General features: G+C 49.1%; 1 protein-coding gene across 1 annotated transcript in view; it reads left to right on the top strand.

The window, feature by feature from the left end:
- WSCD2 (WSC domain containing 2) overlaps nt 1-15562 on the top strand; it is a 55486-nt gene that overhangs the window by 24280 nt on the left and 15644 nt on the right. Inside the window, exons 5-6 of the mRNA XM_052654900.1 lie at nt 11094-11215; nt 14584-14758. Of these exons, the coding sequence (XP_052510860.1) occupies nt 11094-11215; nt 14584-14758 (297 nt within the window). The remainder of the gene's footprint in view (nt 1-11093; nt 11216-14583; nt 14759-15562) is intronic.

Here is a 15562-nt window from a genome sequence, read left to right as displayed (position 1 = left end):
TCTTGAGCACCCCTCTGGTGGGGCGTTGGCCTTGCACGGGGTGTCGGCCTTGTATGGGGAGCCAGCCTCGTGGGGGGAGCTGGCCTCCGTGTCTCCGAGGTGATGGAATGCTCCTACAGTAGTGAAAGCATTAAAAGGTTGGCAGAGCAAATGTCTGCAGGAACCCTGCTATTCTTCCTTGACACAGACTCTCAGGCACAGGGGCTCTTTGCCCTTGTTACAAAAGGACCGAGAAATGGACTTCCTTCTTGGTTGGATTACATTTTTCACAGCGGTTTGCTAAATGTGTCAGCAAGTGCGGCTTCTCCTCCCAGGGGCAGAGACCTGCTGGTGATTTGAGAATATTATGGCTTTATAGGACGTTGCAAGAAATTCCATTTGCCTGAAAGATCCTGGCAAGATTTGCTTTGCAAGGTTCACTAGAATTACATGGAATGTATATATGTGGTGCCCATGGGTGGCTGTCCGTGGTGCTGACCACCCTTCAGTGCTGCCTAAAACCCTCACGGGCTTTATGGGGGCTCAGTGGTAAAGAATCCACCTGCCAATGCAGGTTTGATCCCTGGGGAAGGAAGATCCCCTGGAGAAGGAAATGGCAACCCCCTCGAGCATACTTGCCTGAGGAATCTCATGAACAGAGGAGCCTAGTGGGCTACAGTCCATGGGGTCACAAAAGATTCAGACACGATTTACTGACTAAACAACAACAAAACCCCCGTGACTGCAGACCAGCCTCTCCCAGGACTCAGCCTTTTCCCTCTTTTTTTTCTCTCTTTGATGAAAGTATTATGAAGCTTACATTGTGTGTGCATGCTAAGTTGCTTCAATCAGGTCCGACTCTTTGCAACTCCATGGACTGTAGCCTGCCAGGCCCCTCTGTCCATGGAATCCTCCAGGCAAGAATACTGGAATGGGTTTGCCATGCCCTCCTCCAGGGAATCTTCCCAACCCAGGGATCGAAGCCCCATCTCCTGCGGCTCCTGCATTGCAGGCGGATTCTTTACCGCTGAGCCACGAGGAAAGCTCTAGGAAGCTTATGTTATCACTGAAAAGATAGACCTTGACGTATGGTTTACAGTTCGCATAGTGTAATTTGTATCCTGTTCTTCTTGTGTACTGTTCTTAGTTCTAGCAACTTTTTGTCTCTTGCAGGAGACAATGCTTGTCCTTTATGCTCACTATACTCTTTTTAACCACCTCACCATCTAGCCTCAGATGACCATGGAAAGTCACATGGGATGGAGGGAGGGGCCATGTCTAGCTCCTTCTTTGCCAGGCCTGGAGGTCTTTTCTTTCCCTTGATATATGCCTGCGATCCCTGAATTTTATAATTCAGATGGGTCTTCATGAGTTCTGCTGTGTATGGTCGAGGTATGAGAGCCAGAAAATTGTTCTCCTTCTGTATCGTGGTGGGGGGAAAGTAATTTGCACTTCTCCCTAAACCAAACTCCAGCGAGGCTATGGGAGCAATGGATATAGGGGTTTTTGCATTTCTCTATTTGGCTGTGCCAGGTCTTAGCTGCAGCATAAGGGATCTAGTTCCCCATCCAGGGATTGAACCCGGGCCCCCTGCATTGGGAGCATGGGGTCTTAGCCCCTGGACCACCAGGGAAGACTGTGGATGTAGGTTTCAAGATCAGGCACACATTGTTTCTATCCCAGCTCTTTCACTGATTTGCTATTTTGACTTTGACCATGCCACTCTTTCCCTCTGAGCCCCAAGAGCCTCATCTGTAATATGGGGACAGTTCCAACCCTGAAACATTGCTGTGACGGCCATGTGAGATAAAATCGAGAAAGCACAGTGCCTGTTTGGAGTAATGGTCATGCATCTTCCTTCCTAAAATGAAAACTCCTCAATTCACTCCGAGCAGCACCCAGCTCAAGTTATTTGAATTTCCAACAGCTCACAGGAGCCTTTGGTGATGCCTAAAAATAGCTGGTTTTGAATTCTCCTCGGACAGTTAGGCTCTTTGTGTAATTCAATCTCCCTCTGATTATAGGTAGCCATTAACAGCTCCCAGCTCACTGCCTTTCCTCCTCACCGGCATCTTTAATGCAGTAGAGCTTGGCCTAATTACCCTAGGGGGTGGTGGCCTCTTTCAAACCAAGGAGAACTCTTCCTCGCCTGCCTTTAAGCTGATGCCTGGTGGCATTTCCCTCATTTTTGTGAAGCCCCAGAACAAAGAGGTGATGGGCTTCAGAGAGACTTGCGCTGCCCCCCATCAAGAGAGCTGATGAACAGTTGCTCTGCTCGCGTCTTGCTAGTAAAAAACCCCAAGCTGCCGAGGTCATGCACCATGCCAGCTGGCCTGGCAATGAAGAGCTGACATTATCAGAATGTGGGGCACGGGCTTTAGTGATCCTTGGACCCCTCCTGTGGAGCCTGAGAGGGTTTCTGGGAAATTCAGGTGGCTGGCACAGGGTCTCCGGAGCCCAACCAGGTTGGAATTTGATAGGCCTCCTGCAGAATGACAGAGAGGTGGGAACCTAGGATGTGACGTCAAGTAAGACTGGAGCCAGATCCCAACTCTGTGCCCCACTAGCTGTGTGAGCTGTAATACCAATCAAATCTTGTTATGTCTCAGGATCTCCAGCTGCAAAACAGGATAATAGCATCATCTACTGCTTAGGTTGTTCTGAGGATTAACTGAGGGAACATGTGTAACATCGGGGCTTCCCTGGTGGCTGAGATGGTAAAGAATCTGCCTGCAATGCAGGAGACCTCGGTTCGATCCCTGCATCAGGAAGATTTCCTGGAGAAGAGAGTAACTACCCACTCCAGTATTCTTGCCTGGAGAATCTCATGGACAGAGGAGCCTGGTGGGCTATAGTCCATGGCGTTGCAAACAGTCGGACATGACTGAGCGATAAACAGACACACACATGTGTAACATACTTGGCATCAACGACATAGAGTTAACAGCTGGTATTATTTTCCTTTGTTGCTCTCCTTCAGCAAGGGTTGCTCATTAGGAAGACATTACTCAGGGTTACTGCTACTGTCCAGGAACTGTGTACTGCTCAACTCCAGGGGGCGCCATTCTCACGGGCTGCAGGCTGTGAGGAGCAGCAGCTCTGAACTTCATGCAGGATTCCCCTTGGGAATTAAGAATGCACAAAGATCCAATATATTTTGAGTTGGATTCCCCCAGAGACAGGGCTGTGAGCTTTGGTTTACTTGAACGATGACCCCACGATGGACCTCCAGGGGAGTGAAGACATGAGACCAGGGAAGGGAAGGAGTCAACACAGACCCTTTACGAAGCAAGTCACTACTGAGGAAGCTTAATCCTGTTGGGAAGGCGGTAGAGAGGGTTCTTCAAAGATGTCCCATCAGAGGGGCAGGAAGCTGCGATATTTATCCTCCAAAGTTCACCCGACATCAGCTGAGGGTGGCTCCCAAGGAGATTAATTCCCTGGAAGCGTAGCCCATCCTTCACACACCCTAGGTGTTTACAGGGCGTCACTGGCAGCCTGTTCTGGGATGGTGAGTGCCAGGAGTGTATTAACGGGGCACTGATAGTGTCTCCTACGTAGGGTCTGGCCACCCTTTAATCATGATCGAGTGATGGAGAAGGAGCGGGAAGAGACATTGGCTAAATCCTGGTAGGTCTCGGGCCCTGTCGACACCACTGTATCAACTTCCATCCCAACTGTGCAGGCTAGAGATGATGATCCCTGAGTACAGACGAGGAAACCAAGGCTCAGGCCAAGGACACACAGCTGTGGAAGGTGCGGATCCAGGTCCGTCTGGATTTAAAACCAGTGCCCTTTCTGCTGGGCATGAGAGACCTTTTGCAAACAGGAAGGCATCCACCTAGTGCTGTGAAAGTCCAAAATTGTATCACCAGAGAGTGTTAGGAAATTTAAGGGATCCCGGCTGGCCGCTTCTCATGTGTTTTCAGATGTAAGAGACAAGAGAGCCTTGCGCCAGCAGTAGGGAGAACCAGTGACCCGTTTTGAACGTGTTAGTCGCTCAGTTGTGTCCGACTCATTGCAACCCAATGGACTGTAGCCCGCCAGGCTCCTCTACCCATGCGTTCTCCAGGCAAGAATACTGGAGTGGGTAGCCGTTCTCTTTCCCAGGGGATCTTCCCAACCCAGGATCAAACATGGGTCTCCTGCATTCTAAGCCGATTCTTTACCATTTGATCACCAGGGAAGCCCTGACCCATTATACAGATGGAAGGAATGAGGCTAGAAGGATGATTCAGCATCTTGGCCACCTTGCATATTCTCAGTGTTCCGATCACCAAGCCATAATGGAGAGCAGCCTGCAGAGAGAGGTGCCCTCCAAAGTGTTCCCCAGGCCCCTGGGACTCCAGCCTTCTCACAGGGCATCACAAGGTTCTCTGTGAATCCACATGGTTTCCCTCTAAAAACAGAATGGGCAGGACTGTAGAAACACCGCACATCGGCAGGTTAAGTGCTCCTAGAACTAACATCCCAAACCTGTGCGCCTCCCCACCCCCACCCCAGTGGACACCTTGACCAAGGGGAGACTCGCAACAGCAGCTTCTGATCCCTCTCTGGCCCTTCAAGGCCTTGGAAAACCTCACTTTACTTGGTATTCAGGGCATTCAGTTCAGCTCTGCTTTCTAAGCTGGGAGGTTCAGGGACTCATTAACAGATGCTGAAATGTCAAAGGGAGACCTGTCTGAGCTGTGCTGGGCTCACAGAGTCTTCCTTCTTCCCAGCTTGCAGTCTGGCCTCCCTGCATCCAGGAAGGCAGGAAAAGACCACCTGGGAGATGCCAGGGTAGGAATTCTACTTCCTCTAAGGAGCTAGATTCATAGACTTCTGCCTGCCCCTTCCCTGGGGTCTCAGATGGTAAAGAATCTGCCTGCAATGCAGGAGACTTGAGTTTGATCCCTGGATCAGATTGGGAAGATCCCCAAGAGAAGGGAATGGCTACCTACTCCAGTATTCTTGCCTGGAGAATCCCATGGACAGAGGAGCCTGATGGGCTACAGTTCATGGGGTCAAAAAGAGTCGGACACGACTGAGCAACTAACACTTTTACTTTTCACAAAGAGAATCAAACTCCAATGTCAAGAAACCCCAGAGTGACAGCCTTGGCTTTGTGAATGGTTAGTGGTCAAAGGGGAGTGAGTACACATCCCAGTGTTTTGGAAATGCTCAAACAGGGTCTGGGGCTGGTTTCTTAGAGAGGGGTAGCCCAGAGTGTAGGGACTCAGAGCTCAGATGTTCCCAGGCTGGAATCCAGATACCTGTCAGCTCTGTGGCCTTAGGGAATCACGTCCCCCTCTGAGCTTGTTTCCCCTTCTGTTTAATGCGGAGAGTGAGACCTGCTTTGTCATTAGGAGTATAAAGTGTATCACGTGTTTACACAGTGCCTGGCACATGAAGAGTATTTGGTAAGAGTATTTGATCAAAAGTGGAATGATCTTAGACTTAGATGCCAGTCTTAGCTCTGCCTCATAATCTGGGTGACTTTTATCAATTGGTTTCAGTCCTCTAAGACTTGCATTTCCCTGTCTTAAAAATGGGGCTCCTTATACCACCGGGGCAATGCAAGTGTTCAACGAGGCCATGTGTATTCAGCTTAGTTCCCAGCTAATAGCATGTTTGATGTGACTATAACTATCTAAGGGGGCTTCCCAGGAGGCACAATGGTAAAGAATCCACCTTCCAATGCAGGAGACACAGGAAATGCAGGTTCAATCCCTGGGCCAGGAAGATCCCCTGGAGCAGGAAATGGCAACCCACTGCAGTCTTCTTGCCTGGAAGATGCCATGGACAGAGGAGCCTGGTGGGCTACAGTCCATGAGGTCACAAAAGAGTCAGACAGGACTGAAAGAGCAAGCATAAGCACCTAACCATTCTAGTAGCATCATTATTATTGGAAGAAGCATCGAATTGGGAGACCGAGTAACCTGGCTTTGATCTCACTCTGTCCTTAGCCAATTTTGTGATCCTGGAAGCCAGAGTGCCTCCTTGAACCAGCCGTGGCAGCTACGGCTCACGGCTACTGTGAAGATTCAATGGATCCAAAGCACCCAGCCAGGAGCCTGGCATCTGTGGAGGCTCAACAAACACCAGTAGAGTCTAGAGAGAGAAGGGGAGCCCCCTTATTTCTGAGAGCAAGGCCAGCATCTCTTTGTCCTGGCACCTGAGTTGGCATCGAGCTAACTGAGTTGTTTGGTTAAATGAAGGTTTGTGCACACCACTTCCGGCCTCCCATCTCATTGCTGTAAACCTTAGCTCAAATGGGCTTCCCTTGTGGCTCAGCTGGTAAAGAATCTGCCTGCAGTGCAGGAGACCTGGGTTCGATCCCTAGGTTGGGAAGATCCGAGAGGGGAAAGTCTACCCACTCCAGTATTCTGGCCTGGAGAATTCCATGGATGTCCACTTTCACTTTTCCTCAAATACCTGACTCTCCTGCCTGTCCTTGCCTTGTATGGCACATTCTCTGAGCATCATTAAAACTTTCTTGTCTGGGAAGGCCTTACAAATAGCTGTGACAAGAAGAGAGGCGAAAAGCAAAGGAGAAAAGGAAAGATATAAGCATTTGAATGCAGAGTTCCAAAGAATAGCAAGAAGAGATAAGAAAGCCTTCTTCAGCGATCAATGCAAAGAAATAGAGGAAAACAACAGAATGGGAAAGACTAGAGATCTCTTCAAGAAAATTAGAGATACCAAGGGAACATTTCATGCAAAGATGGGCTTGATAAAGGACAGAAATGATATGGACCTAACAGAAGCAGAAGTATTAAGAAGAGGTGGCAAGAATACACAGAAGAACTGTACAAAAAAGAGCTTCACGACCCAGCTAATCATGATGATGTGATCACTAATCTAAAGCCAGACATCTTGGAAAGTGCAGTCAAATGGGCCTTAGAAAGCATCACTACGAACAAAGCTAGTGGAGGTGATGGAATTCCAGTTGAGCTGTTTCAAATCCTAAAAGATGATGCTGTGAAAGTGCTGCACTCAATATGCCATCAGATTTGGAAAACTCAGCAGTGACCACAGGACTGGAAAAGGTCCGTTTTCATTCCAATCCCAAAGAAAGGCAACGCCAAAGAATGCTCAAACTACTGCACAATTGCACTCATCTCACATGCTAGTAAAGTAATGCTCAAAATTCTCCAAGCCAGGCTTCAGCAATACGTGAACCGTGAACTCCCTGACATTCAAGCTGGTTTTAGAAAAGGCAGAGGAACCAGAGATCAAATTGCCAACATCCGCTGGATCATGGAAAAAGCAAGAGACTTCCAGAAAAACATCTATTTCTGCTTTATTGACTATGCCAAAGCCTTTGACTGTGTGGATCACAAGAAACTGTGGAAAATTCTGAAAGAGATGGGAATACCAGACCACCTAATCTGCCTCTTGAGAAATCTGTATGCAGGTCAGGAAGCAACAGTTAGAACTGGACATGGAACAACAGACTGGTTCCAAATAGGAAAAGGAGTACGTCAAGGCTGTATATTGTCACTCTGCTTATTTAACTTCTATGCAGAGTACATCATGAGAAATGCTGGGCTGGAAGAAACACAAGCTGGAATCAAGATTGCTGGGAGAAATATAAATAACCTCAGATATGCAGATGACACCACCCTTATGGCAGAAAGTGAAGAGGAACTAAAAAGCCTTTTGATGAAAGTGAAAGAGGAGAGCGAAAAAGTTGGCTTAAGCTCAACATTCAGAACACAAACATCATGGCATCCGGTCCCATCACTTCATGGGAAATAGATGGGGAAACAGTGGAAACAGTGTCCGGCTTTATTTTTTTGGGCTCCAGAATCACTGCAGATGGTGACTGCAGCCATGAAATTAAAAGACGCTTACTCCTTGGAAGAAAAGTTATGACCAACCTAGATAGTATATTCAAAAGCAGAGACATTATTTGCCAACAAAGGTCGGTCTAGTCAAGGCTATGGTTTTTCCTGTGGTCATGTATGGATGTGAGAGTTGGACTGTGAAGAAGGCTGAGCACCGAAGAATTGATGCTTTTGAACTGTGGCATTGGAGAAGACTCTTGAGAGTCCCTTGGACTGCAAGGAGATCCAACTAATCCATTCTGAAGGAGATCAGCCCTGGGATTTCTTTGGAAGGAATGATGCTAAAGCTGAAACTCCAGTACTTGGGCCCCCTCATGTGAAGAGTTAACTCATCGGAACATACTCTGATGCTGGGAGGGATTGGGGGCAGGAGGAGAAGGGGACGACCCAGGATGAGATGGCTGGATGGCATCATGGACACAATGGACGTGAGTCTGAGTGAACTCCGGGAGATGGTGATGAACAGGGAGGCCTGGCGTGCTGCGATTCGTGGGCTCGCAAAGAGTCAGACATGACTGAGCGACTGAACTGAACTGAACTGAACTGGGGTGACCGATGCAATGGGGCTTCACCTCTGTGCACCCTGGGCCATGGGATGGGAGACCACGGGACACCAGTGGCATTTGGGGCTGTGATGATTCTTCATTTGGAAGGTGGAAGGCCGTCCTGTACAGAAGAGAATCTGCATAGTCTAACCTCCTCCTTATCATTTACACGTGGGGAAACTGAGGCCAGGACCACAGCACCCACCACCTTCGCTTCTCCCCAGCCCGGAGTGAGAGGTGGGGAAGTGGAGGAGACGGCGCTGGATAGCAGGAATCTGCAGCATGCTCCGGAGAGTAGTCATTTAACCCAATTCCAGATGTCATCTCAGCTTGCTAGATTTCTCTCCACCACGAACAACTTCAGGCTCCAGGGTGCCAGGTGGTAGGGATAATCACTAGGGTGCCTTTGACAGCTGAGATTTAAAATTTTCATTCCTAGACTCCCTCCCCCTCCTCCACCATCCTTCTGCCTGAGGAGTAATTTCATATCTTTTTCTCTGCACTTAAATATAGGTATGCTAAAAAAAAAAAAAAAAAAAAAAGTGGGGGTTGGTGGCGGTGGGCTGCTTACCAGTACATAGACCCAGATACATACGTGGATGGAGATATACAATTTTTGCAGCTTGCTTCACTTGCCCCAAGGGTTAGCATCATGTTTCTGAGATAATCCTCAGCACGATTTTGCTGACAGTGGGTCTTCAGTATTGCCATACAGCCTCCCTTTCTAAGTCCTGTCTCTCTCATTGGTCACATGAGAGTTTGCTATGGACCCTGCAGAGTTCTCAAGAAGGTAAAATGAGATGGCATTTGCGAAGGTCTTGGAAGGGTGGATAACACACGGTAGTCACCGACACTTAGACACTCACTAAACGGCTCCTACCTGTGTGCTCCTGGCTCGGATTCACTCGTCAACAGCGTCCTTTGTTTTCTGTGAAAGCTGTGCTTCTAGAAAAACATGTTCAGCTCAAATTTGAGAACCATGGAACCCAATTTAAAATGGGCATCAATAAGCCTTTAGATAAATTTGACAGGGGCCACTTTTAACTGTTAAAATTTGTCTTTATTATATTAAAAAATAAATGTGCACTGTCAAAAAGGCTGGGAAAGAGGTTTACAGAAAAAGGTAGAAATAAAAATTGTCTATAATCCTATCCAGTCAGTCAGAGTTCTCCAGGGAAACAGAACCAGCAGGCTGTGTGGAAATGTATAAATTAAGAGATTGGCTTAAGGAAGTGGCTCATGAAATTGTGGAGGTTGGCAGGCCTGGCATCCAGAAGCTGAATTCCTTCTTCCCTGGAAAACCTCTTTTATTTTCCTCTCTCATTCTTTCAACTGACTGGATGCAGCTCACCCACATTTCAGAGGGAAAGTGTCCTTAAAGTCAGCTAACTATAGATGTTAATCCATCTACAAAAAACGCTCTTAACAACACCTAGAACAGTGTCTGACCAAACAGCTGGGCATCATAGCCTCACAAGTTGACACAAAACGTAACCATCACACCTACTATTCAGAGATAACCCTCTAGAGATTTATATTGAGAGATCATTTGTGTACACAACTGATATTTTATAATAGGTGGAGTGTCATCTTTTCAGTTTTTATTTAGCATCCTATCTTGAATACATCTTTGGAGAGACAAAGCTCTCTCTAAAGTAGCCTTTAGCCTCCTTATTCTTATGGGGCATGAATCCCAGTGTGTCATCATCCCACACATTATTTGTCCACACTTCATTGTTGGACAATGAGGTTGTTTTCAGTCTTTCCTGTGTTAATTTAAATCATTTCTGCAATGAACGTTCTTACTGATAAATCTTTATGTGTATCTGTAGTGAATGCAAAAGGTATCCACCCAAATCCTCTTTACCACCAGTGGCTCACATCTGCCTCCTTGCCTGAAAAATGATCCTTGACCCAACAGCTTCCCAGATGACAGACACTGAGGAGGGGTGGGCAGAAAAGGCCAAGGTCAGACCCTTTTTCTTAAAGTGGAACCAACCTTGTGATGTCACTTACCCTCCAGGCTGAAGATGGTACCCAGCTAAGGTCGCATGCTTACTTAGCTCCTCTCCTCCTCTGCCCGCTTCCCTCTCACCATTCTCCTGAAAGCACGCCCTCAATAAAACACTGTCTCAGGGTGTGCTTCAGGTAAACTCAGCTGAAGACAACAGCTGAGTATTGTTTTGAGGATAAATTTTATTAAAGAGGTAGCAATGGCGTCCAAATTTTCTACTATGTAGCTTGGATGCTTCCACATTAGGGAATTAAAGGGAATCTCTCCAGTAAATCAGCATCTTGTAGCACTGCATGGGGCAGACACTCTTGAGGTACTGAGTGTCTCCCCTAAAGCCCAGGATGAGGGGGCAGAGCACCCCAGTGCTGGAAGAAGGAGCAGGAGGACCCTGGACCCCTTGGCTTCCCTCCATCTCAAATGCCCAACCCTCTCCTGAGATCACGAAAATCCTCCATAACATCTAAGTTGCCACCACCAAGGATGCAAAAGTGAGAAGTAGGAATGGTGGCAAAGAAAAGGGGATTGTATGGCCCAGCAAGAACATCTCAGCAACCCGGGTTGTGGACAGAGATGCTAGGGTTGAGGACATTCTTGGAATTTTCTAGCTCATGAATCTCCACCATGTGTCCTTGCCTCTGCTGGGTGTCAGTTCATCAGTGCTTCCTTCAGAAGGTGGTTCTCCCAGGCTGCATCTGACTGTTCCTTTTCCCCTTGGCTCTCCAGATGGAAGTGCAGTCTTCCGAGGCTGCTTCCGCAGGCCCAACAACCTCTCCCTGGCCTTGCCCGTGACGGCCGCCATGCCCAACATGTCCGTGGATAAGTGTGTGGACTTCTGCACGGAGAAGGTGAGCCTGCTTTCACACACAGAATTCCAGGGAGGGCAGTGTGGGGCAGCTGGAGAAGCGAGATGCTTGGCTGGGGGAGCAGCCACCTGGCTGCTCTGAGGAAGGTTTTGACTGTGACGTGTGACGCAGGAGGGGAACTTGGATCCAAAGGCTGGGAGTTGTGCAGGGTCTGTTTCTTTCCCTCCGAGGAAGTGTGTTTGTTCTAATAGTGAGGACCGCTCAGGAGTGAGGGTGACATGTGAACTGGGCCTAGAAGCAGGCATCAAGGATTGCCAGGTAAAGCCCAGGACAATCCCACTTTGGACAAGAGTGAGTTCCCCATCGCTGGAAGTATGCAAGCAGAGGCAGGGCAGGTGTGGCATCAAGAACTTCGGGTGCTAGATAGCAGCTGGACTGGGTGATCCAACTGGATGGTCCTTTCTCAGCCTGAGATCCCTGATGGATGGCTGACTGTTTATCCTTCTTCCCAAATCAGACAGAGAACTCCACAAGAGTAGAGGCTATGCCTAAAACATTTTGTGACCACTCTTGATACCCAGCATGCAGCTAAGCTCATCACTGGCATCCAGTGATATCTGAGAAGCTCCCTTCAACATTCAAGGTGAGCTAATTATATGATGGTCCACAGGAGAACCCCCACTTCCCCACCACAAGAAAGTGGTTACCCATTTCATTCATCCTCTCAGCTACTATTTGATGAGAACCTCCCTTGTGCCAGGCCCTTGTGCTCAACGCGGGGAGTGCAATGTCAGCGAGATGTGGTCTTTATCCTCAGTGATGCTGGCATTGGCTGGGGGCCACTTTGCAGCTCCTCCTGGCTGCTCAGCCCACACCCCAGCTCCTGAATGCTCCCACCTGTTCTGTCATCCTGCCTGGCTGTTTCTTTCATCAAGGCTCCTAATTCATGAAGCACCTTTCAGAAAGATCGAAAGGCAGCAATATCGTAAAGACTGCCACTTACCGAGCCCCTCCATGCACCCCTCTGTCCCATGGGTCACACAGCTTACCTCTCACAACAAGGCTAGGAACTGGGAATTTTCCTCCCCATTTCACAGATGATAAAACCAAGGCTCAGATAGTCACTTCCCAACCTCACAGTACAAGCAAGTGGCAGAATGGGTTCTGACACCAAATCTATGGTCTTCTGAGCTCCTCTGGAGACTCCATGGGCTTCCTAGGTGCACTAGTGGTAAAGAACCCACCTGCCAATGCAGGAGGCATAAGAGATACAGGTTCAGTCCTTGAGCTGGGAAGATCCTCTGGAAGAGGGCATGGCAACCCACTCCAGGATTCTTGCCTGGAGAATCCCATGGACAGGGGAGCCTGGCTGGCTATGGTCCATAGGGTCACAAAGAGTCAGACACAACTGAAGCGACTTAGCATGCACACAGTCAGAGATGCCCACAGAGAGGCTTGCAGGAACTCCTCAAGGTCCAGGAGCCGTTCAAGGGCAGCCAGGTAACTTCAGGTCACCAAGCATTTCCTGAGTGCTTGCTCTGCTCCCTGGAGGCCTCCTGGAAGGTCAGGGGAGCTGTTCATAAGATTTTTAAAACTTTGACCATCTTTTGGTCCAGCTTTCTCTCTTGGGCAGGAATCCCCCTCCCATGGCCTCCCCTCCAGGTGGACATCCATCTGTCCTGAGGGCCCAAGGGGAAACTACAGATCAGCCAGTGGTGAGGGACAAACAGGAGATGGTGAGGTCACAGGGGAAACCAGCGTGGGAAAGTGTCCTGCTGTACACAGGGCTGGAGGGAAGGGGAGGCGTGGGCAGGTTGTAGGGGCGTGTGGGGTACAGGGAGGCCCTGCTGCATGCCTCCCTCTTCTGTCTTCCCCTAATCTCCTTAGACGGGGCCACAGGAGAAAACTGGAGGGGATTAGGTAGACAGGGGTCCAAAGCTGCTTGTGCCAAGTGGTGGAGGGTCTGAGACTTAGGGGGTCAGAGGGGGCTTCAGTATGTGTCACCGGCTGGAAAACAGCCTCCATCACAGCCCAGGCTCAGCCACCTGCCTCCCAGCAGCATCTCTGATCTTAGGCTAGGTGCTGTAGCTCAGATTCAGTATCTGAAAAGGAAACCAAACCTACCGTGGCCAAGCTCACCGGATCCAGCCCCAGAGGTGTGACCTTGGTTTGTTAGCAGATTATTCCTGGACCAGCTACCAGGGAGAATTCGGCTCCATGGGTCTGAGCAAATTGGACAAAGGACAGTCTGTTGCCCTCCAAATCTCAGGTCCAGCCTGCTCCCACTTAGCTCTTCCAAAGAGCAATTAAAGCCATTAGGAGCCTCTCACCAAGGGTCGGACATGACTTAGCGACTGAACCACAATTCCCAGCAAAGACAGTGGTTACACATGGGTAACAACATCCTCTTTGGCTGAAAAGAACAGTTTCAGACAGCTTTTCCCAAAGCATGGGCTTCATACCATGATCAGCCCCGGAAGATTGACTGGGGAGTAATTCAAGGCCATGAGAAGAAGTTTCCTTTTTCAGTTTTCTTTCAGGTCCTCCAGGAGAAAGCTACTTCTCAGTGCAGCAATGGCTTTAACACCTCTCTCCACTACACTAATCTCCCTTTTGCAGGAAAAATGGAGCTGACCCCAGGGAGTTCTTGGCAGGCAGGGTGCCTAGTTAGAATTTAATCACATGGTTTTGTTTCTATAGTATTAGGGTCTACAGTATGAAAATATATGAAAACGCTACTTCTCAATCAGTACTACTTTTGAGAGTGATTTAAAAAAAAAGAAGTTCCCTTTGAAATCTGAGTCTCAAAGCGTGACTGGAAATGTGTGTCTGAAAAGGAGACAAATGGCACGTGTGCACGCTCACGCATGCATGCTGAGTCATGTCCGACTCTTCGCGACCCTGTGGACTGTAGCCCTCCAGGCTCCTCTGTCCATGGGATTTTTTCAGGTGAGAATACTGGAGCAGGTTGCCATTTCCTCCTCTAGGGGACCTTCCCAACCCAGGGATCGAACCCAAGTCTGCTTCTCCTGCATTGGCAGGAGGATTCTTTACCACTAGCACCACCTGGGAAAGCAAAAAAGTAAAACTCTGTGAGGCGATGGGCATGCTAATTAGCTTCATTGTGGTGATTATTTCACAGTGTATGCATATATCAAAACATCAAGTCATACACCTTAAATAAATGTGATTTTTATCTGTCAATTATAGCTCAAGAAGGCTGGAAAATATAAATAGTACAGGAGGTACACAGACAGGACAGAATCTTCCTAGTGAAGCTTGGGGACCCTCGAGGTGGGGCGGGTGATGGAGAAGACGGCGGTTGGAACACAAATCCTGTTTGCATCCAGAGTCCAGGCTGCCGGGGGACTCAGGGACTTTCTTCCCTTCCTCTCTCGCGTCATCCCCAGGAGTACCCACTGGCAGCCCTTGCAGGTACTGCCTGCCACTGTGGCTTTCCCACCACACGGTTCCCCCTGCACGAGAGAGAGGACGAGCAGCTCTGTGCCCAGAAGTGCAGTGCGGAGGAGTTCGAGAGCTGCGGGACCCCCAGTTACTTCATCGTGTACCAGACGCAGGTCCAAGGTAAGCCAGCCCCCATCCCATGCAGCAGGCCCCCAGACGCTCTCCCAGTGACCGCCTCCCACCCAGAGGTGCTCCAGCCAGCCCGTCAGCAAGAGAAGCGTGCAGGCTAGGGGGCAGAGGGCAGAGGCAGGGCTAGCGGGCATGACCAGGCTTAGAGATCCCGGAGGGGCAGCATAGGGAGGGCCCTCGGCAAGCGGGATGGTTCTGGAGACCTTCCTCTCCAGCCCTCACACTGAGCACCCCTTGGTGTCTCTTCCTGTAAAGGCGGCAGAGAGACTGAGCGAGAAGACATCTGAACTGGGAGTGGGAGACTTGGGTCTTCAACCAGACCTCCAGCCAGATCACTCACACGATCCTGGCCAAGTCATTTCTCCTTTCTGGGCCTCAGTTCCTCCATCTGTAAAATGAAGCTGTAGATTGTTGGCCTTCCAGTTCTAGAATCCTGCAGATTTATAATTTTTTCTTCTCTTTCTCCATCTTACTCATCCTTTCCACTCTCATCTTTCTCCCTTTGCCGGTGGAACCCACACTTGATGTTTATCTCCTCTTCCACCTCTTGGGGGCACCAGGCAGTGATGATGATGGTGATGATAGCGATGGTGGTGATGTTGGTGTTGGTGAGGATGGTGAGGATGATGGTGAAGATGATGATGGTGACGCTGATCATGGGGGTGATGGTGATGACAGTGATTGTGATGGAGATGGTGATAATGGTGATAGTGGTGATGGTGATGGTGATGATAGTGATGGTGACGGTGATGACGGTGGTGGTGATAATGGTGTTTGTGATGATGATGGTGATGG

This window comes from Budorcas taxicolor, chromosome 17 (assembly GCF_023091745.1).
Source record: "Budorcas taxicolor isolate Tak-1 chromosome 17, Takin1.1, whole genome shotgun sequence".
In the NCBI taxonomy this organism is placed as follows: domain Eukaryota; kingdom Metazoa; phylum Chordata; class Mammalia; order Artiodactyla; family Bovidae; genus Budorcas; species Budorcas taxicolor.
The sequence above is the reverse complement of the archived record's forward strand: the minus strand, read 5'-3'. Positions and strand labels throughout refer to the sequence as shown.